General features: G+C 35.8%; 2 protein-coding genes and 1 long non-coding RNA gene across 3 annotated transcripts; 2 read left to right on the top strand and 1 right to left on the bottom strand.

Annotated features, from left to right (window-relative positions):
• The first annotated feature begins 3,867 nt into the window (after positions 1-3,867).
• On the top strand, positions 3,868-11,399 carry LOC102237643 (vacuolar protein sorting-associated protein 37C-like). Its single transcript, XM_005810386.2, has 5 exons — positions 3,868-4,383; positions 4,801-4,910; positions 7,657-7,828; positions 8,792-8,874; positions 9,974-11,399. The coding sequence occupies exons 2-5, from the start codon at positions 4,818-4,820 to the stop codon at positions 10,706-10,708; spliced, it is 1,083 nt and encodes a 360-aa protein (XP_005810443.1). The 5' UTR covers positions 3,868-4,383; positions 4,801-4,817; the 3' UTR covers positions 10,709-11,399.
• On the bottom strand, positions 8,559-24,767 carry LOC111608630. The gene is made up of 2 exons (XR_002752780.1): positions 24,596-24,767; positions 8,559-8,835 (listed from the first exon to the last, which is right to left on the bottom strand). It is a non-coding gene; the product is annotated as an uncharacterized LOC111608630 (long non-coding RNA).
• On the top strand, positions 19,254-27,578 carry LOC111608629. The gene is made up of 6 exons (XM_023333868.1): positions 19,254-19,717; positions 21,585-21,983; positions 24,649-24,780; positions 24,918-24,968; positions 26,637-26,696; positions 27,292-27,578. Exons 1-6 carry the CDS (start codon positions 19,663-19,665, stop codon positions 27,360-27,362), a joined length of 768 nt encoding a protein of 255 aa, XP_023189636.1. The 5' UTR covers positions 19,254-19,662; the 3' UTR covers positions 27,363-27,578.
• Positions 27,579-27,887: the final 309 nt, after the last annotated feature.

Here is a 27,887-nt window from a genome sequence, read left to right on the forward strand (position 1 = left end):
ACTGTTTAAGGAAACTCCTCATAGTCAGACAGTAACACTGTAGGAGCTTTAAGAATTTCTAATAAATACTAGCTGAGTTTTAAATGTGAAGAGTAAGGTAGTTTTCACACCTGACAGTAGACTCGGTTCGATTGCGATATTTGTTCTCTTTTACACTCCACTGTGTCAAATCAAGCTAACCATTTGAAAAACCTGTTCCCCTCCTCGCCTGAGGGGGCGCTGCACCTAGAACTATGGAAGGAAACAAACAACTTCTTCAGTATCTTCTGAAGAAGATACTCAGTGCAACTTCCTCCTTCATAAAATGTAAACGTAAATGGATTAGCATCAGATTTTAGCAGTTGCAGAATAATTTTTTTGTCTCAAAAAGACTATGAGAAAATTCTTCCTCTACCACTATACTTGAACGTTTGTTTTTGGTTGTATTTACCCAGAATTCCCTGTGCTTTAGCCCACTTCCTGCTCTTGGAGCAGTCCATGGTCCATTATGTATTCGAATTGCACCAGAGTTCATGTTCACGCTTCTGCGAACGAACTGGACAATCAAGAACTGCTTCAGCTCAGTATTAGTTTAAGGATTTGCACACTTATACAATCAGGACGTTTCACATTTTTTTCCCCACCACAAGCAGATTTTTGTTGAATTGTGCAGGATACATGTCACATTAAAAGCTAAAAAAATGATCATGGTCTTATTTTCTTACCTCAGATACTTGGCAGTTTGGTTTTTATTTCCACTGTAAGTGTTATAAAATGAGTTTATCAGTGAGTTGTGTGTGTCTGCAGGTGGTGACCATCCTACTTGGGGCTTTCCAGCTGCTGCTATGTGTCTCACTCATCCAGAGTGATCAAATGTTGCCAAAGTTCTTCTTCATATTGCCTTTGGTGTTGGGAATAGTTGTAAGTACATCAATGGTGAAATTCTTGGCCTGCCTTGTATCAAGGTTTAGCAAACTCATTTTAAATCCTGGAGGCCATTTAATGTTGCTTTAAACAATTAGCAATTACTAATTGCTGACTTTATAAAATACCACCATGACATTAAGTGATCAATTTAACGATTTAGACTTTTTTTAAAAGTAAGCATTGTGTTTTTGTTTGAATTACAGATTATAGCCGGGGGGTCGCTTGCAATGGCCAGCCAGAGGAACCCAAACAAACTACTGGTGATTAGAAAAAAGTTATTTTGAACAAAGTTATTATATGTATGTACTTTTTCACAGAAAAACTCTAAATTTCATGCATGTATAAAAAACATTAACTAAACTACATCATAAAATCAAATTTTAGAATTTTAGAATATTATCTGTACCAGAGTAACTATACATTTTACTCATGTGGGAGTAGCTCTACTTCACCATATTTTTACTCAAGTAAAAGTAAAAAGTAGATATCCAAGAAATTACTCAAGTAACAGTAAAAAAGTATTTGGTAAAAAGTCTACTCAAGTACTGAATAACTGATCAAATTATCAATCATTTAATATTTAGAAATTACATCATTAGATGCACCAAAGTACAAAGTTAAGTAGGAATTTTGGTATTTTAAGGACAAAAATGAAAAGTTTAAACAAAAACTAACAAAGTCAAACAAAAGAATAATTTTCCAAATAATTCTTTTCAGTAAAAACATTTTGGTTAAAACATGTTTGTTTTTTGTTCAGAGGGTAAAGAATCCAGAAATGTTACTCAAGTAAGAAGTAGAAATATTTAAACATATTTTTATTCAAGTAAAATTAAAAAGTAGCAGTCTAAGAAATTACTCAAGACTAGCAATGCTTCATAATACAATTACTCAAGTAACAGTGCAGTGTAGCAAAAATACTCCTAAAAGTTTTTTTTTTTCTAAAAAGTTACTCAAGTAAATGTAACTGAGTAAATGTAACTAGTTACTACCCAACTCATTCTATTTTGTTTTCTCCCCAGCTCCGTGGCTGTGCTTGCAGTAATTTACTTGGTCTGCTGGGGTCGCTGTTGGGCTTCGGCATTTACATCTACGTCATCAACACTGCAAAAAACAGGGAGCCATGTTCGACTAACTACAGGCACTACAGATGTGTTCAGGAGGATCTAGAGGTCAGTCTCTCCTGATCATTTCCCCCCTTTCCTGTTACTATTTTCTTTTTGTTTTATCTTTTGCCATTTATAAACCACATCTTAATTCATATAAAATGCTACTCTTATACAGTTTATTATTGCTCTGTAGCAGAATTGGGTTGTACCTAGTTACATTTACTCAATTACATTTTCTTGAGTACATTTTTTTGGAAGAAAAAGAACTTTTAGGAGTATTATTTACTATGCTGTACTTTTCACTTTTACTTGAGTAATTTTATTATGAAGTATTTCTACTCTTACTAGAGTAAAATTTCTACCCACTGAAAGAAAAGCACACAAGTTTTAACCAAAATTTCCAGACACAGACACACAACTACAGTTTTTGTTAATGTTCCATATGTTTTTTATTGAAAGAAACTGATTTGGAAAAATGTTCTTTTGCATAATTTGGTATTTTTTGTTACTACTATAAATTATTGTTATTTTGGTCCTTAAATACCTAAATTTCCACTTAACTTTATATTTTATTCGTCTGATTATGTAACTTTTAAATAGTAAATGATTGATAATTTGATCAGTTACGCAATACTTGAGACTTTGTTTTACCAAATACTTTTTACTCTTACTTGAGTTATTTTTTGGGCAGCTACTTTTTACTTTTAGTTGAATAAAAATATGTTGAAGTAGTGCTATTTTTACTAATTTTTTGGATACTCTGCCCACCTCTGTTATCAGTGCAGTATTTATATAACATGTAATGTTTTCATTTTTTTACTTGCAGGACTACACCTCAAGCCTAACTCTTCAACTGCTGCTCTATGACACTGTGACTGTAGTTTTGCACTTCCTCTTGTCTGTCTGTACCTTCAAAAGTCTTTAAAAAGACTAACACACATGCCTAACATAATATGTAATCAATGTAATGGAACTGAGTATTAACCCTGGAGGGTATTGTTTTAGCAGATATTCTTTCTGTATTTTGCATTGTTTCTTGTAAAATGTGTCCTGATTTTACATACAACAAATAAAGATTTTTTTTACATGTTTTGTATCTTTGAATAAAAAGCATAAAATAATTATTATTTTGTCTAATTCTGTGTAAATATGATACAACAATAAAACTGTTATTGTGAGCATTTGTAAGTTTAGTTTATCTCTTTGTTCTTTTTCTATGTTTTGTCATTTAGCTCTCTGTTTATTTCTCTATTTTGGTCAGGTATTTTTCTAATTTTACCCTAATTCTTGCACCCAGTTTGTTCTCAGTTATTGTCAGATCCACCTGTTTTTGTTCTCATTTATTACTTGTTTGCTCCCAGATAGGTCCCTTCAAGAATCCTATTTTGTAAACCTTTAATTTTCAGTAAATATCTACTTCAACATGATTCTGGTCTCATCAGCATATATATAATTTTTATTTGCTTATTCTTTAGATATTGAAAATTTTGTATTTGTTATATTTTAAAACAATTTGCTGTTGCTTTTATACACAGCTGTGATTTTCCTGAAGCAAAGAGCAATGACTTACAAACATTGTTCCGATGGAAGTTGCTTTGCCATTGTTTTGAATTTACATTGAGAAGCAGTTGCGCATGCGCGAGGTTCTTTGGCCAGCGACCGTTTCCTCTTGTCTCACGGCGCATACCATCTCCAGAAACAGCTTTTTGTTTTTCGCGTTCTCCAGAGGCGAGTGGTCTGCTTAAAACATTACACTCAAACGAAAGAGCAAAAAAGAGTTATTCAAAACTTGGGCAAACATAGAAACCTTGTCAGTTCAGCAATACACGCCTGAATAAAATTAGTTTCTCCTGAAATACACCCCCGCCAGCTGTGGAGGATTCCAAAAATGGCAGCAGTTCCTGTCGAGCAGAGTGGAACTTTCCTATTTTTCTTCCAATTTTGTCAACTATCGGATAAATTTTCCCCACTACGTTGATATTTTGATTCAACTAAACATTAGCAGGACTATAGAGAGTTTGGGGAGCCATCAGTTGCTGGGTGACTTGGTCCTGGGGCATCGTGTTTGGTCGGGAGATCACCGGGCTTCCCACGAAGTTGACGCCGCTCTTCTTTTCTCAGGCTCCCCCTGACAACAGCTCACTGATCGCGGAACTTTCAGCTCAGCCTGGACATCGGCGGTAGCTAGCTAGTTAGCTTGCCGGCCGAAGAGCGCCGAAAACAAACCAGCGTCGTCTCGGTTTTTTCCCCTTTATTTCACCCGCTCGGAGATCCAGGAGACGTGTCGCGTCACTTGTCAGGGGAAATAAATATCTGGTGTTAGATGTCAGCACCAGTCAGAGACGCACTGACTTTCTTCTGCTGTTATCTTGTAAGTGCCTGTTTATTTACACCTTTTCTTTTATTGACTGTTCTTCTGAAAATCTGTTTTTATTTACCGTGGCCTTCGACCACTTGTGTACTGTACATATTGTTCTAAGTTATATTTCTCAGACGCCAGTTGGCCAGCTATTTATAGAATATCGCTATTTAGGTGTTCCCCGTTTACTCTTATTTTACTTAAATAAGTGGCCAAATCATTTTAAAATGCGTGTTTATTACGAAATGCATCTATTAAGTAGCTAGTGTGTTTTATTTTTGTCAATATAACTGTAAAAAACAAAACGCAGTTATAATTGACTATATTAATTGACATTAATTTCAGATGGGAGGCCTCCAAGTGTTCACTTTCTGTTTCCAAGCACTGGTTTAACCTCGTTTTACTTCCTGTATGCTCTCTGACGGACAGCTATCCTAGCCAATCACATGGAGAAGCTCCAGGATATGGGCCAATCAGAGCTGCAGGAGCTCCTGGATAATCCAGAGAGGGTGGAGTCTATGACTCAGGAGTCTGACGAGGTAAGGAAAAAAGGAAGCGTTACTTTATCTTTAGCTCATGTTTTGAATTAGCTCAGGGGCAAGTTATAGATTTATTAAAATTCAGGAATATTAAAGGTAAAATTCTCAAACTGAGTTGTGTTGATTTGTTGACTTTTATGGATAGATATAATCAGAGGTGGGTAGAGTACCCAAAAATTGTACTCGAGTAAAAGAAGCACTAAGGCAGCATATTTTTACCCAAATAAAAGTATAAAGCAGCCATCCAAGAAATTACTCAAGTAAGAGTAAAAAAGTATTTGGTAAAAAGTCTACTCAAGTACTGAGTAGTTGATCAAATTATCAATCAGTTAATATTTAAAAATTACATCATCAGATGGATCGAAATATAAAATTAAGTGGACATTTTAGTATTTCAAGGACTAAAATAACAAAAATGTATATTTATATAAGTAACAAAAAATCACAAAATGAGACAATATATATATTTTTCCAAATCAGTTTATTTCAATATGAATCTTAAACAAAACTGTCAGTATGTGGCTGCGCATGGTGAACCTTTGGTTACAACATGTTTGTTTTTCACTCAGTCGGTAGAGAATCCATAAATTTTACTCAAGTAAAAGTAGAGATACTTGTGGGTCCTGTTGTGGTGCAGGGGCTAAGCACAACCCACATATGGAGGCCTTAGTCAGCTGTCACAGGTTCGATTCCCGGCCTGGTGACCTTTGCCGCATGTCTTTCCCGTCTCTTTTTACCCTCTTTCCTGTCAATTCACTATCAAATAAAGGCCACTAGAGCCAATAAAACCTTTTTTAAAAAGTAGAGATGCTTCATAATAAAATTACTCTGGTAAATTTATTATTTAAAATAAAGTACAGCATAAAAAAATCCTTAAAGTACATTCTTCAAAAAAGTTACGTAAGTAAATGTAATTGAGTGAATGTAAATAGATACTACCCATCTCTGGATATAATAGATGAATAGGGGAGATTCACATGTAAGTGACAGGCATGTAAATTCACACAATGATGAACGTCTACCTCGTAAGCCGCTGCCGACCTGCAAAATGTTATCATTTATGACTAAAAAGACCCTAAATGTCTAGAAAACCAGATTGGCTTCATCATAATTATAGCCATAGGGTTTTCTTTGTCTCCAATGATTATCATAGTTATGGGTTTAGCTGTGATATTGAACCAAAGTACACTGCCTCTTACTAATGTAAGAGTTTTATTTGTTGCATTTGCCAAAGAAAACCATATACACACATACCACACGCAGACAAGTTGACCAAACGGTTCTGAGTTGTCGTTTATTTGTTTTTTATCGCTGACATTTTACTGTCATTAACCACTAATGTCATAATATGCATGGTTTGTTAGTTTGTATTCAAATTGTTGGCATCTTAGGGAGGAATTAAGAAGCTCGATCACAAAATTAATCTAACTGCACTCTGATTCTGGACCCAAATAAAGTTTCATCAGATGTAATATTCTTTTAGATTTTCATAGAAAGCTTTCTTAGACATTTTGACATTTTAAGTTTACAGAGCTCACACTGTGTCAGACATGCAAGCATTTATAAATAGCTGCTGTCACACAGAAATGTGCCATAAAAAGTCAGTCAACATACCGTTTCTTATTTCTTTGGGTTTTTGAGAGTTTGATTTTAGCTTTAAGTCCCATTTTTAATCAAAATTTCCTAGATTGTTCTCGAGGGGGTTCAGTAAATTTTCCTAAAGACAGGCAGCAGCTCAGTTGGCTAAGAGAGGAAAAAAAGTCTCATTTCTCTTTTTTTTTTATGGTGTTGGAATAACAACGCCCCTTTTTTCTATGACCGGGTGGAAATATTGACAGTGGCTGTACTTTTAGACTTTAGCAAATCATTGGCAACTTTTATGCTTGAGTCATAAACCGGCCGTGTGTATGGAAACACTGTTAGGCAGACTTGTACTGCTTTACATAACATTTAGTCACATTACAGTAACAAACATTAGTATATTTTATTTTAACTTTATGTGATAGACCGAGTGCAAAGTATTACATAATGTAAAGTTTAAGGACGATGATGTTTTGGAGAATTCTACACAAAAGCTGAGAAAAGTTGACCAGAGCTGCAGAATATGCAGCAAATTTGTCATCATCACAATACGCATTAAGAACTGTAATAATTGTTAGCTAATTAGTTAAGTACCGTGGATACCATAAAACAAATTTGGTGTTTGATGCAGCATGAACAAGTTTTAGAAGGTAAGGATGAGGTTCCTTGATCCTTTTTCCAGAAAAAATATTTCAACAATTAAGTCAAAACTTTACAAAAAATAAATGCATTTTGCTTTTAAGATGAAAAAAAAGCTGTTGTATGTAAATATATTTTGCCTAAAGCTAATCAAGTGGCATAGTTTTTAAACAAAATCTCATATTCAGCACCTTTTGCTATCCAATTATTGGTCAATTAATCCAACAGATTAGCCATACACTGTATTATTAAATTAAGCAGAAAGAAATGAACTTGTCACATGCTGATGTTAAAAGTATTTTTATTTCAGCTACAAATGATCCAACATTCACTAAAGGAATTCTGTTATTGCATTCTAGGCAATAAAATGTATATTTTCTTATTTTAATTAGGAATTGATTTATTAGCATTTTTAATGTATTTCTAATATTGTGCAAGAAAAACTTAAGTGGTTAAATGAAAAAGCCGCAAAATGTGGCAACTTCGTTGCAGGCCTATCTGTAATTAGCGATTTTTCCTTCTTCAGATTCAGAATATCCAGCTGGAGAGAGAGATGGCGCTGGCGGCCAATCGCAGCCTGGCAGAGCAAAACCTGGACATGAAACCTCGTTTGGAGTCCCTGAAGGAGGCGCTGGTGGCGAGATACTCTCAGCTGGAGGCCGTCAGAGAAACCTTCAGGCAGCACTGCTCCCAGAGAGGTAGGGCGGCAGAAAACACTGACGTGGAAAATTAGAGTTGAGCCACAATGACTCTTTAAATAAATGCTGTCAGGAAGTGCGTCTGTTCAGCATTGTCTTCTAATCCTTTGTATTGTGCTATTTTTAGACATGTGGATGAACTATTTTTAGTTTTTTATAGTCAAAGTCTATATTGCCTCAGGTAAAGGTGCCTTATGTAACTTTTATACAACATTTTTTCTTACATATTTGTTAAAAGTGTCACCATGTCATGACAGTATAATATCAGACAGATAATCTGTAAAGATCAATCTATTTAATTTCCTCCTTTGCCGCCTGAAGAAATGCACCGCTCCCGACCAAAAACAACCAATCAGAGCCAAGAAGAGGGTCTTAGCGCTGTCAATTATCCTCATATTCTCACTTCTAAATTTCCTAATGGTGGAAAAACAGCTTGCAGCTACAGGAAAACCATTTATCTGCTGTCACCAGCCGCTATGTTAACTAGCCTTAGCATTCACAACAGTCTCTGCTAGCTGCAACATTGACAGCACTAAGACCCGCCTCCTGGTTCTGATTGGTTGTTTCTAGAGAGCGCTGGGAGAAGGCACAGGATCTCAATTTTTTTTTGTTAACTTTTTTTTAACAGATTATCTTTCTCATACTGTCACAACATAACAAATTATAATTTTATTTTTTTGAAATAAAAGTTGTGTACGGCAGCTTTAAGAAGTGATCAGTCCAGTTTAAGTATTTTTTTTATAATTGGCTTGAATGAATTTACGTTACTCTGCTCCCTGGTTTTCCCCATTGGCAATTTTTTAAAAAAGTTATGAAGTGGGTCATTTGCTACACGTCTTATTATTCTGAGCAGATTGTTATCCAGATGAACACAACCAGTTTTTCACGTTCTCTGCTGTTCTGTAAACGCCCTTGGTACGTTCTTTTTGTCTTGAGGTTGTTTTTTTTTATCTGTCCACACAGATGGGATGGTGGGTCAGGTCTCTCCAGAGGCGTTCTTCTCAAGACTACAAACAGAAAGTGAAAAAACAGAGTCTGAGTCAGAGGTCAGTGTTCAATCAGTCAACCAATTAATCAAGTTTATTTGTATAGCACATTTCAGTAACAAGGCAGTTCAAAGTGCTTTACATCGTAAAAACACAAAAAAATGCAAAGTTGTTGATTAATGTTTCACTTGTAATGTTTCAAAAGTAACTCTAAATAAGTGTCTGATTACTACTCACATGTCTGATTAAAATGTAAAATAGATTGTAGATGTATTTATACATAATTTTTTCCCATTTAGCTATGTTACAAATAGAAATGAGATTTTATGGAATAGACTATGATCTGATCGATAAGACTTGAAATATAATCAGATTTTTTTCATACCAGATCCGTCTTTATTCAAACTGTTTTCAAACGTTCTTCTCCTAATACAATGATTACATTCTTGTAATTAAAACAAAAATTGGTGGCTTCAGCTAACTAACTAACTCACTTCCTCACTCTCCGGTTACCTAGCAACTCACTCATTCTTTGGTTACCTAGCAACAACCTGTGGAATAACTGTCACAGCAGCAGTTTTAAGGTTTTCTCACAGTGCCTCTTAACTGCTTAAAAAGAAAAAAAACAAAGTTGTGGAGTGAGAGTTGAAAATGATAACAGCTCAAAGTTCACATCACCAGTTTGGCAGTATTTCAGATATTTAAAACAAAAAACTAATAAATAATTATCAATATTAACTGATATAAAATGCTTATTTTGAGTTACAGGTCCTATCTGGCCCAGATGCTGCGTCATATAACTCATAGAAATTGAATTAATTAGAACCCATAGATTGAATTAAAAGCCTCTTTTTGAAAACATTTCCTGTCATTTCCAATATATTTTTTAGAAATGAAAGCAAGGGAGCTGGCAGGGGGAATTTAAGATTGGAAATCTTTTTGTTGTTGTTTTTCTCTTATTTTTATCTACGTTTGGATTTTTAGAGCTGATTTGCTGTTGCAATGTGGTTTTAGAAAAGAAAAATACACAACTCAGAGCAAACTGAAATCAGGTCTGGTATGAAAATAATTTTAGATTTTATTTGTAAGCCACGCCGCCCAGCCCTGTGTGTTTCTCCCGTTGGCGGTAGATGATGCGTGTTTCACTGTGTGTGTCCAGGCTCTGGCCGATGACTTCCTGGAAGGATCTCTGTCCTTGGACTCCTTTTTTGAGCGTTTCCTGCTCCTGCGCTCGCTCGCTCACAAAAGACGCGTGCAGATAGAGAAACTCCAAGAAATCCTGCGACAGAGGGACAAGAGCAACCCGACCGCCATGACATCAACAGCTGGCGTTGCCCCAAACCCTGTCGCCACGGCAGCCTCATGGAACCTACCGACGACAACGGTGACGACGACAAATCTGCCGCAGCTGAACTCCAACCCGCCGTCCTCCAGCTACCAAAACTCCTCTCAGTCGGCCTCGTCTTCTGCAGTTGGAGCCTCTGGGCTTCCGTACAGCCCGTACCCTGCTTCCCCTCCCAACCCGCCTGCTGTAGTGGCAGCGGCGGGGCCGATCCCAAACAATCCGCCGCCACAGTTCACTCCGTACCCGAGCTCTGGCTCGTCTTTCACCCCTGCCGCAGGCTACTCCGGGCCCAGACCGGCATTCGGGCCGCCTTCCTCCGTCACCTGCCCGTACCCGACCCAACACCCGTTTCCTGTTCCGCACCCCGGCTCTGCGTTCGGTCAGTACACCCCCAGCCACCCCCCTGCCGGCGGCCCGGCGCCGTACCCGGCCTCCTACAGCTACGGCGGCTATAGCTACCCGGCCGCGCCGGCGTATTCCAGTTCTCAGTCTCCAACAGGGAAGCCCATGTACAGAGCCGGGTACGGCGTTCCCCAGCCGTACTCCTGAAAGCGCTGCTGCTGATCGGCCTCACACCGCAGAAACACTGAACCTCTCCAAGTATTTCTGATGTAGTTTCTACTGCAAATATCTTACTACACTTAAAATATGACAAAACTAACTTACAAATAACTTCCCAGTAAAATATAGCATGTTGCTTTAAGTATTCCTTTATTGTTGTAAAGAAGTCCTAGTTCAGCTGGCAGATTATTTCACTTATAAGTAGAGGTGCACCGACTGCAGTTTCCTGGCCTGACCTTATAAATCCTGACCTGCCAATTCAGAATTTGGCTAATACCAATTTCTTTTTCTGAAATGTTGCTAAATGTAGCAAGAAAGTCGCTGAGTTTTCAACAGTAGGGTGATTATTGTTACCTGCAAATGTGCAAACCTGACCTGGTGGGTCAGTCAGTCAAACCTTTCTAAAGGCAGAGCAGCAGAGGACAGAGGCTGATTTTTAGACCTTTACTGAGGTAGATAAGATCGGCTTCACATGCATGTATCAACCGATCACCGATATCCCAGAATTAAGGAGGTCTGGGCCAATTTACTGCATCCTTACTTGTTTTAAGTGAAAAATTTCTTAATATTGATAGTTCCACTGGAAGACTGTTCCACTTATAACAACACTGCAAAAACACAAAATCTACCTAGTATTTTTGGTCTTTTAGTGCAAATATCTTATTACACTTGAAATAGGACAGAACTAACTTACAAGTAGCATTTCAGCAACATATAGAAGCTTGGTTTAAGATAATAATTCCTTCATATTGACGAAAATTTTCTAATTCCATCAGCAGATTATTTTACTGATAAAATGTTTTCCCCATGTTATATGTGAAATAATCTGCCGGTGGAACTAGTAGTTTTTTTATGAATATTAAGGAATTTTGCTGAAAATTTACATGTAAGTTAATTTTGTATATATTTTTTTCTAAAACATTGAACTAGAAACTAGATTAAAAATACTTGGTAAGATTTTGTTTTTGCAGTAAAGACATTTTTCTTCTAAGTGAAATAATCAGCCAGTGCAACCGATACTTACTAATCAAGATAAAGGGATTATTGACATATAGCTACAGTATGTAACTTTTATTTAAAAAATATATGTTTTTCACTTATTTGTTGAAGTTGTCACCATGTTGTGACAGTTTATCTGTGAAAAGATCAATCTCCTCCATCTTCTACCTGAGCTGCTGTTGTGGTCTGAAGAAATGCACCACTCCTTATCAAAAACAACCAATCAGAGCCAGGAGGCGGGCCTTAGCGTTGTCAATCTTGCTTGCTGTTACAGGAAAACCATTTATCCGCTGTTATCGGTGGTTATGCTAACTAGTCTTAGCAGTCACAACAGGCTATGCTAGCTGCAGCATAGCAAAGGGAAAAGGAGGGTGATTGACAGCACTAAAACCCTCCTCCTTATTCTGATTGTTTGTTTCTAGATAGCATTTTTTCACAGTTTGTCTCTTGTGTACTGTCACTATATACTGACAGTTTCAACAAATACACCAAATGCTTTTTATAAAAGTTGCATACCGCAGCTTTAAAACAAGCTGCCATATCTTGATTAAAAAAAAGTTACTTGTAAGTTAGTCTTGTCTTTTTTTCTCAATATACTTGCACTAGAAACTAAACCAAAAACACTTGGTTAGATTTTTTTGTGTGTTTTTGCAGTGCAATTTCCAACACTTTCTTCCTTTCTCTCCTTCTTCTCTCTTGCTTTTTTCCCTGCTTCTTCCTCCTTTCACACACAATCTCACCCTCCAGAGGTCTCTTGCTTTACTTAACTTTGTTGCACTATTTCATTAAACCAGTCTGAAGTATCTGCCCCTCCCTCTCTCCCTTCCTCCCTCTGCCACACTAGTCTCAGGTTGTTGCATTGCTTTGAGGTGTTCAAGCACTCGTTTGTGTCGTCTTTCTCCCTGTTGAAGTGATGTTCTGTCCCCCCCTCCCGCCTCTCCGTCACGTTCATGGCAACGATAAGTCGTCGTAACACTACAAACAATGTAAACCAGCTGTCTGTCTGCTTCACACCCATATTTATTAGTAAATTACTTGTGATCGGAGCATCTTAGGAGGCTGAATACGGACAGAGTTGTGGCTAAAGCGAAGCATGGTTTCTTTAGTAAGTCGTTTGGGTTTTGATGCAGCTTCGGCTCGTTCTGCCGTTTGATTGGCTCTCCCGGTGGCGGTGAACGCCTTCATGCAAATAGCTTTTGTTCTGCGGAGCTTTCAGGAATCATTCCCACTTTCTGTTCTTAGAAACCAAAGAAGCTTCATTTCGTTTGACCTGCAGGTAGACGACGTTCTTCAGCTGCATTTTTAAAACTCTCCATGCCATTAATTTTGAGTTTTCAGCTGTTACTGTTTTTATGGGGGGGAAAAGTCTAAATATATTAATGGAGGATGATAACAGTAAAATTTCCTGAACAACTCTTTTCTTATTTAGCTAGATGAGAACCGATTTCAGTTTTCTAGCCGATCACGGATCTTTAAGGGTGTTTGCCTGGTAGACTCGGTTTGGTTGGGGATAAAATCGGTTTCACATGTAAGTATCAACTGATTCCCAATTTCCAAAATCACGGAAATCTACGCCAATTTAACCTCTTTGAAAGAAAGGATTATTTTGAGTTTACGTTCCACCAAGATTTGTCAATAGTTGGGAGACAATTGCTGTGTTTATTACAGTGTACTTTGGCCTGCAGCGCCCCCCATTGGCCACACAGTCCACATTGTGAGAACTTAACCTGAAAGAGTCATTTTCTCAATTGGGGAAAAATTTCCTCATAAGTATAATCTGTATTTTTGCTTAAATCAAACATTGTTTTCAGTAATTGCAGCTCTATCATACTGGACATTTTTAGATGTAATTCTTGTATAAATACAATGATAGCTAGCCTTAGAAATCTCCTACCAGCTCATGACAATTAGACTGAATAAAATTTAGAAGGAATATTTTTATTAAAACCCGCCAACACAAAACGCTGAATCCAACCACAGGGCAGAGTTTCATGAAGCCTGGTGGTGCACCGATTGCAAATCTTTCAGCCTATCATGAATCTTTAAAAAGCCTGACCTGCCAATACCAATTTGTCTTTTTTTTTTTTATCTGAAAAGTTGCTAAGTTTATCGGTGCACCCCTTTCCAAAACTACTTGTTTGTTTCTTTGGATATCTGAATATTTTCTTTGCCAAGGATCTAGTTCTGAGTACTGTTTAACTTTGCACTGTGTTTCATCATTATTCACATTCGATTTAGAAACATTCTGCAAAGCTAATGTGCATTCCCTCTGATCTGTTTGGATCCTTCTTCAGGAATCACTAAACTATAACATTTCTGTTTAACCTCAAAACAAAACAAATTAGTACTCCTGAACCAAACGAGTACTGATGTGGTTTTTACACGCCTCGGGGTTCTGGCATTTTGCACAAACTTCATCCCTGAGTTTCAGTTTTAGATCCCCAATAAAACAATAATGAACATCTCAACGTTGATTTTTGTTGTGGATGAAGGAACAAAACTGATCTTAAAGAGAACAAATTGAACTTCTGACCAGACGAGGTGATCAAAACATGCCTGTGGTGGGAGTGATGTTGGTGGGTGATCAGGTACCGACTAATTAAAGGGAAAACGCTTCAACAGAACCACAGTGGGTTGGTTTTGTTATAAATACATTCTGACTTGACTTTGACCTTCATGTGTTGACTGGGAGTGGTTCAAACCATCCAACACAGCAAGTGTAAGGCTCATGGTGTGGAGAAATATAAACGGTCTACTTACACCACGTGTATCAAACTCAAGGTCCGGGGGCCAAATCTGGCCCGCCGTAGCTTTTCATGTGGCCGTCTAGAAACCAGACGCCATATTACATCAATAAGCCTCTCTGGCTTTTCATGAAAATTCATGTAAATTTAACAGATCTCTGCATTTTGAGTCATCAAAAAATGGTCAGAATCATTTGGGTTTAAGTGACCAACTCCCACCTGCAGGTGGCAGCATTTCTTACTTTTATGACACTGCCACCTCAGCCTCACTTGACGTCAAGTTATAGTCTGTGATCAATAAGGCGAGAAACAAAAACTTGCATATGTAAATGCTCATACTGCAAAGATCCTTTTCAGATATTTCTGAATTAGCACCACAGAATCAGAAACTTTGATTGTAAAATAATCAAAAATCAATCATAAAATACTGAAGGGACTGATCAGAAGCTGCGTTTCCGTTGACCATGTAATTCAGCAATTTGACGTTTCAAAAATAAATTTGCTTAATGGAAGCACAACAATTTTGAAAGAACTCTCCAAGGAGAGTTTGGCGCTGGGATGATGTGGTTTGAGGCCATTTTGAAATTGGTTTATCAAAACTTCAATGGAAAAAGTTTTTTGCATCGCACAAGTCACATGATCAACAACGCCTGGTGCAAACCACGAAGAAGAAAACGACAGCAAACAGTTGGAGGACATTAGCATGGCATTTGTTTTTTATTGACTTATTGTGTCAACAAACTTATTCACGTGATTTTAATTTAATTTTTTTTATTTAATGGAAACACCGCAATTGCAAAATTGTGTTTCTACAACATTAGTGGAAAATGGAAAAATCTTTGCAGACATTTGTAATTGGAATCGCAGCTAATGTGAAAAGACGATAAATATTTAATTTTAAGAGGAACATTCATGATTTTGGTATCGCCCAAAATGAAAATGAGTTTGACACTCCTGCCTTAGGTCATCAAAAGCACAAAATGGCAGTGCTGAGAAATTCCACGTTATTGATGAGTGATTTTATAAGGTAGTCTTTGCAACGCTTCATTAAAAGCAAAATGGAAGCATTGTGCATCAAAGAGTGATCTGTTATATACAACGGCTTACTAGAGCTACTATAGATGGGGGGGAAAGTTTTTCACCAACAAACTCTGAAATTTTCAGATTAATCTCAGAAATTTTATAGAACAAAAAAACGTGGAAATTTGAGTTTGAAAAATTTAACAATTTGCTAATTGAAAAAAGCTCCTGGGATTAATCAGATAAATTCCAAAAGTACATTTTCTAAAGTTTCAAAAAAAAAAAAAAAAAGATTAATCTGAAAATTTCAATTTTTTTTTCTAGAAAACATTTGATTTTTCAAACTTATTTCTATGTTTTTTCTGAAAAATATGAGATTTATCTCAAAATTAGCTTTTTTTTCTAGAAAATGTTTGACTTTTCAAACTTAAAAATGTTTCAGAAAAACATGGACATTTTGAGATTAATCTAAAAATGTTACGACTTTTCAAAGTCACAAATTTTCATGTTTTGTTTTGTTTGTTTGATTTTTTAGAAAATTTGTTGGATTAATCTCAAAATTTCAGGGATTTTTCTTTCTAGAAAACATTTGACGTTTCAAATCCAGAAATATTCTTGTCTTTTCTGGAAAAGATTAATCTCTAAAATTTCAGAGATTTTACTCCTTGGTATTTTTCTATTTGCAGTGGCCCTCATAAACCGTGGCAATCATGTGATCTGAGTTAATTTTTAAGTCATAATATTTCACGGAAACTGGGATGTCTCCGGAACGTCAACATACGCTCGTCTACCGATGTGACGTAAGCGGGAAAAATCTCACGTGGAACTATCGGTCTTAAAACGCGTCTTATCTGGCAACCATGAGGTGGTGAGCGCACCCACCGCATGGTGGCGCCACTGCGCCGGCGCGGCAGTGTTCCCATTTGGATCACGTGCTTTAGTTGAGTCGTTCTCGCCACACGCGGAGCCTTGTTGTTTTCTGTGGGCTTTGAGTGAATTCATCAATGTTTCTTCTTCGCCTGACGGGTGAAAACCCCCCAGAACGGTTTCATATCCTCCTGATGATGAAGAGCGATCACACCGAGGACTTACCGGCCCGTCGGGCTCTGACGGTAAAAGTGATTACAGTGTTTTAGAAGAAGCACAAGGAAAAAAAAAATTAGCTTGGTTGAGGATTTGTATTATTCTGAGGATAATGACATTCAGATGGACTGAAATCATCTTCTGATAATAAAAAAAATATGTAGATTGTTTAAAATCTTATTTCTTTTTGTTGTGAATAATTAAACATTCATTTGAACTAATATAAGCTTGTTGAGTTGTCTTTGTATTCTGCGATTATTTCATTAAAGTTAATAAAAAAGAGAAGCAAAACATGTTTTAGGCCTGCAGCTAGGGATTATTTTAGAAACTGATTATGTTGGTAATTGGATATTGGTAATCGCACATTCTGCCCATTTTCTTTTTTCAGTTTCGACATTTCAAACTCAAGAACTTTTTTTTTCTGAAAAATTTCTGATTTGAACATTTCAAATTTTATTTTTTCTAGAAAATATTTGATGTTTTTATCTCCGTTTTTCTGTGAAATTTCTCAGAATAATTTCTTAAAATTTTATTTCTTTTCTAGAAATTATTCAACTTTTCAAACTCAAAAATATAAACAAATTTTCCTAGAAAATGTCTGAGATTAATCCAAAAACTTCAGCTTTTTTTAAATAAATGTTTTTACTTTTTAATCTCAGAAATGTTCTTGTTTTTCCTGGAAAATCTCTGAGATTAATCTTAACCTTGCTTTATACAAAAGTAGTTTTATTGCAGACTTGAAGACCAAATCACATAAAATAACAACCAATAAGAATAACAAAATAAAAATACATGACAAAAGACTCAGAACCATTAAAACATTAAAAACGTTTTTAAAGAGCATTAATTTAGTTTATGCCAAGGATGCAGTTATAGCTGAATAAATACTTAAAGCCCTTTCTGCTCCACTTAACATCAATATAGCACAGGGCTGATGGCAAAAGTAGCTTAACGGGAGAATTTTACACAAGTTGAACCAGATGAAGCTGAAACTACGACACCTGAGGAGTTCTGCTTAGAACATATTTACAGGTTTTATACAAACAAGAAGTCTCACTTTGAAATAAACTAGGTGGGGAATATTTGTTTAAAACATGTTTGTCTTTCATTCAGAGTAACTAGTTTTACTCAAGTCAGAATAGCGATACTTCACAATAATATTCACCAAGTAAAAGTAAAAAGTACTCCTAAACGTACTTTTTCCCCCCCCTAAAAGTTACTTTAGTAAATGTAACTGAGTAAATATAGCCAGTTACAACCTACCTCTAGTTTTCTGAAGAACTTGTCCTGGTCTCGGACAAAACCAAAGTTCTTCACATTCGCATTAAAGCACACAACAGATTTAGGATTATATTTAGGATATTGATTGATTGGTTTCTTAAGTAACCAATCAATCAATCAATCAAATTTATTACATTTTGTCCACTGCCATTGTTAAAAACGTCAATGCAAGTCAAATATATTGATCAAGGTTTCATTGATTATGGTTCAGAAGCAACTCCAAACAGGTGAGTTTTTAGTCTAGATCTAAAGGAAGTCAGTGTTTCAGCTGTTTTACAGTTTTCTAGAAGTTTGTTCCAGATTTGTGGTGCATAGAAGCTGAGTGCTGCTTCTCCATCTTTGATTCTGGTTCTGGATGCAGAGCAGAACCAGAAGACCTGAGAGGTCTGGGAGGTTGCTATGACAACTGCAGATCTGTAATGTGTATTTTGGTGCTAAGCTGTTCAGTGATTTATAAACTAACAGTACTTTAAAGTCTACTGTACAAATACTCCTAAAAGTAATTTTTTTCTAAAAGGTTACTCCAGTAACTGTAACAGAGTACATGTAACTAGTTACTATCCTTCTCTGTGTATGACACAATGTATGAGACATTCGTCCTTTAATCCTGGACATGTCCTTCAGGTGATGGAAGGCCAACTTTGTAATCGTCTTTATGTGGCTCTGAAGGTTCAGGTCCATCACTACATCCAGATTTCAGGCCTGATCACGGGTTTCTACATTGCAAAAAAAAAGAGAATGAAGCCTCAACTTTAAAAAAAAATAGTAAATGTGCTACATGTAATCAAATTAAGTTTGTCAAACTTACTTCATTTACGTTTGTTTAACATGACAACTTAGTAAAATTAATACACAGCTCTAGAGAGAATGAAGAGTCCGCTGCACTGATCCCCATTGAAAACCTCCTGGTTATTCCACCAAATGCTGATTTCTGAACTCTTCCTGACTTAAAACATTAGTACTGTTGTTTATAAATTAATATCGGCTTGTTTTCTTTGCATTATTTGAAATCTGAAAACACTGCATCTTTGTCGTTATTTTGGCTAAATAAATACAACATTGTTGCTTGGAATTTCAGGGACATGTTGTCAGTAGTTCATAGAATAAAAGAACAATTGTCATTTTACTCAAACATAAACCTATAAAGAGTAAAACCAGAGAAACTGATCATTTTAAGTGGGCTCCTAATTTTTTCCAGACCTGTATTCAATCGAATAAACGTCCTTTGATTACTTGTAACAATTTTTATTTTCTTTTTTCAGTGTAGCTGTAACACCTGAAGCTGACTCCGGATCGTTCCTCTTTTGGATCAGTTGTGTAACGGTTTAATTACAGCTAAAACATGTGCATGTGGGCGTGTATGATCGTAAACATTAGCTTTTACATAAAATTATTGAGGTTTACCATCATTCAATACTGCTGTGATATTTTTAGTAAATCTGTGTTTCTCTACACCTTCTGGCACACCAACATGCTGAAAGTGCTTAGATTAAAGTAATGTTTGTCTTCTCTGCTTTCTCCTATCTCTTCCTGCTTCCTACTCGTTCTTCTTCGGTTCTTACTTTCCCCACCCCTTTTTCACCCAATTTGCTTTGAAGAGAGGAAATCTGCTTTTCTGCAAAAGCTGCAGCCGCCATCTGTGGATGAAGTTCTTCACTGTATGGAGAAGGTGGCGGTGGGGGAGAGGAGGTTTTTTTGTTTTTTGCAGCTCTGCATCATTTCCTTTCGCATCACTTCTGCTGTTGTTGGCGTGTCAACCTGAACTGAGCTGTTTGTCCTCCTACATTTATTTTATTTGTCTACTTAATCCCTTCTATGATGGATCTGAGCGCCGTTGTGATCATCGTGGCCTTTTCTCTTGTGTCTGCAGGTGAGTTCATCAGAGTTGGTTTGTACAAAATGTTTTTTAAAAAAAAGAAATAAGATGATTAGGACAATAAGCTTCCGCTTTATGCTTGACTGAAATGTTTTTTAAGACGATGGCGAAGGTAAGTGGAAGAAATCTTCTTGTTTTTGTGAATGTTGGCTCAACATATTTACACATACGTTCATTTATACCATCATATATGTGTTCTGTGTTAAAGAAAGCGGGATTTTTAACGAGGGTTTTCAATTTAAGTTTAACTTTATAGACGAACTAAGTCTAGCTTTCAAGTTTTAGGTTTTTGCCCCTAACATTTTGAGTTCACAGCAGCAGGATTAGAGGAAATTGTGACTCTGTAGCTCAGTCAGGAAGGAACAGACTTTAAACTAATAGATATTTTAGATCTAATTATGTAATTATCAATAACCACTTTCTGTTGGTCTTGTTACAGCGCCAAATTTACTACAGGAACTTTGCACATGTTAAAACTCAACCCTCGTACTAAAGTCACGTTTGCACCTCAAAGTACTTTGACTGCAACCTGCAAAACTGTGATAGCATCAAACTGAGAGAGAAACAGAAACGCCGGGAAAAACAGGTTTTAAAAACTGCAAAAGGGATTTAAAAAGTAATCTGATTAAAACAATTGGATCTGGATTCATTTTTTATTTTTATGGACTCATCTACTGAAAAACAGCCAATCTTGCAAAACATAAAAAGACAAAAATGAAGAGGAAACTATCTGAATAAGAGTCCAAACCCATCATCTAATGCACATTTTTAATCTAGTTTCAACATTTAGTCTTCTTTCTTTCACATCTAACATCAGTTGTAGAAAATGTATCATCCTAAATTAAACCACAACCATCCCAACCAGGTTTTACTCACATTTCACTCAACAGACAAATCAAAATGATCTCATTTTACAAAGGTACCAGTCAGGAAAAGAGCTGAAAATCCACAGGATTATACATACCAGGATGCAGTGCAGGTATGTGACATTAGGTATGTGAAGAGAATTTGGGGCAATAGTGACATTAGAAAAATGTTATGTTTCTCCAAAATTAGTCAAAAGATGACAGAAAGTGGGTAGGGAGACTCCCAAAACAAAAACAGTAGCCAGCACAAAATTCTGGTTCTGGTTCTGTTTTATTTACATATCTGAAGTACGAACTGGGTTAAAATAGTGGGCTTTCTCTTTCAAAGCAGAAAGTTCATGCAGGGCTAAAATATTCTACAAGCTTGTTCAAGCGACATGTTTGACACAAAAACAACATCATATTTGTAGGAAAGCGTGGTAGTGGCAGGGTCATGCTCTGGGGCTGCTTCTCTTCACATGCAACTGGGATTTTATGTTTAAGGTAGAAGCAGAATTGAGTAAGTTTGACAAATCAGACAGATTTCATTCTTCACAAAGTCCCAGCGCTCCATCCTGCTGCATCCTTCGTGCACAAAGCAGCATTATTATAAATCCTTCCTCCATAACGGTTTACCTCCCAGCTGCTATTTTCATCATAATAACATCCCTGTTGTGCAGTGTTATGTTCTCATGTTGTATATTTGTCAATATTTGCCTGTACAGTTAGATATTTTTTACCTTAGTTTGAAGATGTATGCTAAACTTTAACTTGCTGCTGTTACATCTGAATTTCCCCACTGTGAGTAATAATTAAGGATATTTCCATTCTAGACTCCACACTGCTCCTTTATTGTGGACCAGAGGTTGTGGAACATTTTCAACATTGATCTAAACAACAGGGAGCAATTTGTTATCCTTTACATTTGAGTTTTACTGATGGTTGTATGAGAAAAGGTTCCTGCAAAGCTTCTTTGTTATTTTAAACTTTTGTGTTGTTTTGTGTGTTTTTCATAGAGACTGATGGCCAACAATCTACCTTAAATGCAACCAACCCCACGACGAATACTTCCACTTCCACAGTCTGTTCCTGTGCAACGTCAGCTCCCCCTACTTCCAACCCCTATAACCTTTCTATCAAAATGGGCGTCCTCAAAGTCCGTTGGACAGAAACATGCATAGGGACTGTCGAGCTGGTTCCGCATTTTAGCGTCAACAAATCTTCCCTGCCTGTCTGTCAAAGCTCAGAGAAACAAGTCTCCGAGATTCTTCAAAATGTTTGTAAGGACAGAAAGGGCTGTGAATATGAGTCAAGATGGCTCCATCCGGGTACCGAAGCGAGGGAATGCTACACGATTCATGCTAACGGAGCTAGCCCAACGTCCGGCTGCAAGACAATCAGAGTCAAGTGCAAAGGTTGGTGTCGACAGCATTCCGCACATTATAACCCGAAATCATTTCGGGTTACATTTAATAACTTTTGGGGAAAAATATCTACTTTTAGGAGGAGTGTGTTTACTACTCTATATTTTTCTTATTATGAAGTGCTGCTGCTCTTACAGGAGTAAAATTTCCGGATTTCTTTACCCACCGAATGAAAAACAAACAAAACTCATCAGACACACACCTGCAGTTTTTAAGTTTTTACTTTGTTTTGTTTTTTGTTTAAAGAAACTTATTTGGAAAAAACTTTCTTTACCCTAATTTTGTTATTTTGTAATTATTTAAAATATTTTAATTTTGGTCCTTAAAATGCCAAAAATATAAACATAGAATTATATCTTGGTCCATTTGATAATGTCATTTTTAAATATTAAATGATTGATAATTTGATCAGTTACCCAGTAATTAAGCAGATTTTTTACCCAATACTTTTCTACTCAAGTAATTTCTGGGACGGCTACTTTCTACTTTTACTTGAGTACAATTTTTGGGTACTCTACCACCTCTGATTATTTCTGTGTTTAAGAAAGTTAATTCAGTTTACTATAAAACTTCAGGACACATACTTAGCTCCTTAGCTCCCATTTTGTCTGACTTATGTTAGGAATCTTGGTGTTATCATTTATAGCTATTTAAAATTAGTTAAGTTGTTAAATTAAGTTTTTGCCACCTGTTAAGTCTTATTTTTGTTTAAAAGTTTTAGCATATAACTTTTATAAAAAGTGTTGGTTTTTTTACATGTTTGTTAAAATCATTATTATGTTGCGCCAATATAATATAAGACAGATAATCTGTAAAAAAACAAAAAACTCCCAGTACCATCTGGAGAAATACACCACTCAGTCAGAAACAACCAATCAGGGTCAGGAGGAGGGTCTTAGCGCTGTCAATCACTCTTACCCGCTGGTTCACTATAACAAAGCTTGCCACGAATGCTAAGGCTAGTTAGCATAGCCACCAATGACAGCGGAAAAACTGTTTTTCTCTAACAGTAAGTTGTTGCTCCACAGCTTACATTTAGCAGTGGGTACACAAGAACGATTAACAGCACTAAGACCCTCCCCCTGGCTTTGATTGGTTGATTTTGGTCAGGAGCGGTGCGTTTCTTCACTTCAATCTTTTCACAGGTTATCTGTCTAATATTATACTGTCACAACATTATAAAAGTTTTAACAAAAATGGGAAAAACATATATTTTTAAAATATGTTTACATGCTGCATCTTTAAGGATTTTGAAGGAAATGTTTATGCCTTTGTTAAATTGCTATTGGATTATTGTACCTCGTTATATAAAGGCATAGATAAATCCCTAATGCAGCGTATTGGCTTGTTTCGTACTAGCTGCCTGTTTTGTTTTGGATAGATTCCTTTAATGTCTTATGAAGCTTTGAACGGATTGGTCCCTTCTTATCTGCAGGATCTTTTGAAACGACACTTTCATGGAGATTCAACCTGTTTTAAAAGTGATATATAAACAAGTAGAGTACCCAAGAATTGTACTCAAGTAAGAGTAGAACTACTTCATCATATTTTTACTCAAGTAAAAGTAAAAAGTAGCCATCCAAGAAATTACTCAAGTAAGAGAAAAAAAGTAAAAAGTCTACTCAAGTACAGAGTAACTGATCAAAATATCAATTATTTAATATTTAAAAATTACTTAGACAGTTGGACCAAATAGGTTTGCCACAATAAGTAAAAAAACAATTATTGGCATGATAAATTAAAACAAACTAAATAATTTCCAGTTGCATGATTTATTGTTTTTCCTCTTTTCTCTTTCTACTAAAACTGGATGATAAAATTCTTCTTTGTGGTGTTTTGGTCTCATTTATTTAAGGACAATTTTGTTTACAGACACTTCATAATTAATTTTATTTGTTGTTTCTGTTATTTTGTTAAGTAATTTTGCATATTTCAAATTCAAATTAAATGAGTTAAATATTTTTTAGAATTTAAAGTTTATTGATGTTTAAGGGTGTGTTCTTGTACTATTATGCCATTAAGATTATATTACTGGAAAATGATGTCTAAACTACAATATTATCATTTATCACAATAGTGTGATAAACAATATTATTGTGACAGGCCTCCCTCAGACAAAAGTATAAAGTTATTTTTTAAAAATATATATAATTAACAAAATCAGGAAAAAGAAAATTTTTCCAAGTCAGTTTCTTTCAATAAAAACTTATGAAACTGTAACAAAAACTGCTGTGTATGTGTCTGCGTCTGGTGAATTTTTGGGTAAATCATTTTAGTTTTTTATTCAGTGGGAAGAAAATCCAGAAATGTGACTCAAGTACTATAAAGTAAAAATACTTTATAGTGCAATTACTCAACTAAAAACAAAAAAAAATGGTAAAAATATTCCTAAAAGTATTTTTTTCTCCAAAAGGTTACTCTAGTAAATGTAATTGAGTAAATATAATTATTTGCTACCCAACGCTGCATAGAAATAAACTTGACAATAACACACTGGTGAATTTTTGCAAAATTTCACAGAAGTCTGTCCAAATGACATTATTTAAACCCCACTGAAGCTATTAGATACTGTTCATGCTTGGTAAAGTTCGTTTCTTCCTTACTTTGCATGATGTTATCATTAAGACTTTAGAGAATATTGTCTGTTTGTCTCCAGTTGAGAATCTCCCAGATTTTGAGGGGCAGCTGACGGCCTGTAAGGTGGTGATAGCTTTGCTCAGCATCGTCCTCCTGGTCCTTTTATTAATGCGCTTCACCAAACCCACCGTCATGGCCCTGCAGAAGAGATGTGAGTACACGCACACACATTACTCATACTTCTAATCTTATTTAGCTAACCCTGTATTCAAAAAAAGAGGAGTTGTGAAACATGCCGGTACGCCAGCGAAAATTGTGGGTTTAACGGCGCAAAATTACTGTTTTCAGTATCAGACAGGAGGCAACATCGCTGGGTCGGGCCCACACAAAGTCACAGTGGTGAGTCACACACTTTTATTTTTTCTGTTAATTGTTTGCTTAAAATTATTCTATAAAGCATTTTTATCACCAACATATTGACACACCAACACATAGTATATCTCTGTATCTTCATAACGACTTTGCATTCACATTTACCAAGTATTTTTAGTGCAAATATCTTGAATACATTTGAAATGAGACAAAACTAACTTACAAGTAACTTTTCAGTACAATATAGGATCTTGTTTGTATTATAACAATAACTATATATTTTCACAACAGGACATAAAATCACAATCTTTGTAACATTCAAAGATTACCACACAATTGATAACTGAAACATTACTTTGCATCAAAAATTAAAATATGCCTAACAACAGAGAAAATCAAGTTGGTTGTTAACATCAGCTTCAACCCCTGTATATTAAATAAAATACATTAAATATCCCTAAATAAACTACAGAGCAATGGCTCCCAATGAGCAGCTGACAACAGTTAATTGTAAAATTAAACGCAGCTAAAACGTAGATTAATTAAAATAACAGTTACAAAAATAAACAAAACATGGCAAAATTACACTTGAAACCCCATATATAACTAAAATAGTCAAAAATATATGTTAAAATGTAATACTTGTAAAGAAAACATAGGGCTTATCCTAATACTTACCGTAGTTAACAGAAAAAAGGGTCGGAGCTGTCGGTTACTGGTTGCTACGGTAACCACCAACTGCCAAGAGCAGCGTAGCAGAACTTATACAGCAAAAAAATGTCCGGAGAAAATATATTTTTGACTATATAAAATAAATTTGAAGAATAAATGAACAAATTTTGACAAACTTCACATCTACAGGGTGGGCCATAAGTTTCCATACATAGAAAAAATAAACAGTTTATATTCGACAACTGTTTTTATTTTTGTGGGACTCTGTGTAATCGCTGCCCGTCTTGGACCACTTCGTGGTTGATCTGCAACATTTCCAGTTTTCTGAAACTTGCAATAAGTTTTGCCACAGTGTCATGCATGATGCTGGTTCCATGTTTTCTGTTAAAGTTTCGTGCAACTGCTTCCCGATCCAGCCATCAGTATAATTTCAATTCTTTGCTCTTTTGTCAAACTCATCTTCTTGGGTATCTGAAATATAAAAGACATATACATTTTACATTATCCTATGTATGGAAACTTATGGCCCACCCTGTATAACATTGTTAAAACAAAGCCCTGTTACATTGTTTTTCTATGACAACTAGAAAAACAAAACATCGGTAGACTTCTCATGATCACATACACAGACCGCTGGGAGACAGTTTGTGGTCTGTGTTTGTTTTAAAGTCTCTGAAATGAAGGCGGAGGGTTAGCGATTGCTCTTCATTGCCGCTGCGTTATTTTACCTAAAAATTCTCCTATTTGTTTAAAAGTCAAGTTTGTATAACATAAGTATCATAATGTGACAGTGTTTGAAATTATGTTTTTAAACAGATAGAAATAATGTAGTGTAATGTACATTTTAATCACTTTTACAAAACAGATTCACTTAAAATATGTACATTTAGTTGACTATATATTTATTTTTAAATAAATAGAGGAAAAAAAATTCTATGTCATTTTAAGGGGTTGCCAGGTTGCCTATTTAAAAATGTACATTACATTTTTGATTCAGTTTTGCCTTCTTTTGTTTCCTAACAGTTTCCTACCATCGAGGGAAGAGTGTCGCTAAGAACGAAGATGAAGAGAAAAGATTTTCAGGTAACCTGATATTATGCCAGAAGGTGCCAACAGAAAGTTTTCTGACCAAACGTCATATTTTAGATTTTGTTCTCTCAAGCAGGACTTTTGTCATTTTACTCTTTAATCACTCTGGAAATATTTCTGCACATACAGAAAATATGTTGTTTTTTTAATGGCTACAAATGGAGAACTTTGTTTTTACCAGAGCACTCTGGTTTGCAGGTGTTTCAAATTATGTCCTGATCAAACTGTTGCTTTACTTGTTTTTTATTTACTCCAGTAAAAGTAGTGACACTTCATAACATTCCTCAAGAAAAAGTAAAACATATATTGTAGTAAAACTCCTCCAAAAAGTAGATTTTTCCAAAATGTTACTCAAGAAAATGTAACTGAATAAATGTAATTAGTTACTACCCGTCACTGAGGATAATAAGTGAATTTCTTATAAATAAAACATCAAGAATTTAGCTAATTTATGCTTAATTTGTTCTTTAACCATTTTCATGCCTATAATCAAAACTTATAATAAACTTTCTGTTGGCGCTTTGCTGTAAGTACAATATCAGCTCATCGGAAATTTGTTTTAATCCGCCTCCTCTTTGTGCCTGAACAGCTCTGGAGCGTCTGACAGTCGGCGGCGGCGGCAGCAGCCCGTCGTGCAACAGAAACTTCTATAACTACTAGTCTGCAGGATCCTCCGTCTTCATATCCACGAGTGTCTTTCTCTCCGTGTTGAAGATCTGTGTTCAAATGTGAAGCTCTAGATTGGACCTGTGTGTAGAAAAACTGCCTACGCTTGTCAAATGAATTACTATGACTTGCATCACACACAAACATCATTGTAACATTATAGTATGATTTTATTCTGTCTGTAAATTAGAACTGTTTGTCTTGTAAATTACCTTGAGATGACATTTGTTGTGGTGTGACACTGTATAAATAAACTAATATGAATTTAATCTACTTAGTTGGGCAGTTTCTAATTCTTAACATTTGTAATTTTTATCAAAGCAAAATGTTATATATAGAAATGGAAATGTTAATTAAATCTAATAATTTTTGAAGGATCCAAACTGCAGTAATTCAACTAGGGATGCAACATTTACGGTAGATATAAAAAGTTTGCACACAGTTGAAATGCCAGGTTTTCAGGTGTTAAGAAGGAGACTGATAAATGGTTTCCACAATTAATGAGACATTTGTCCTGTA

This window comes from Xiphophorus maculatus, chromosome 5, assembly GCF_002775205.1.
Source record: "Xiphophorus maculatus strain JP 163 A chromosome 5, X_maculatus-5.0-male, whole genome shotgun sequence".
Taxonomy (NCBI): Eukaryota; Metazoa; Chordata; class Actinopteri; order Cyprinodontiformes; family Poeciliidae; genus Xiphophorus; species Xiphophorus maculatus.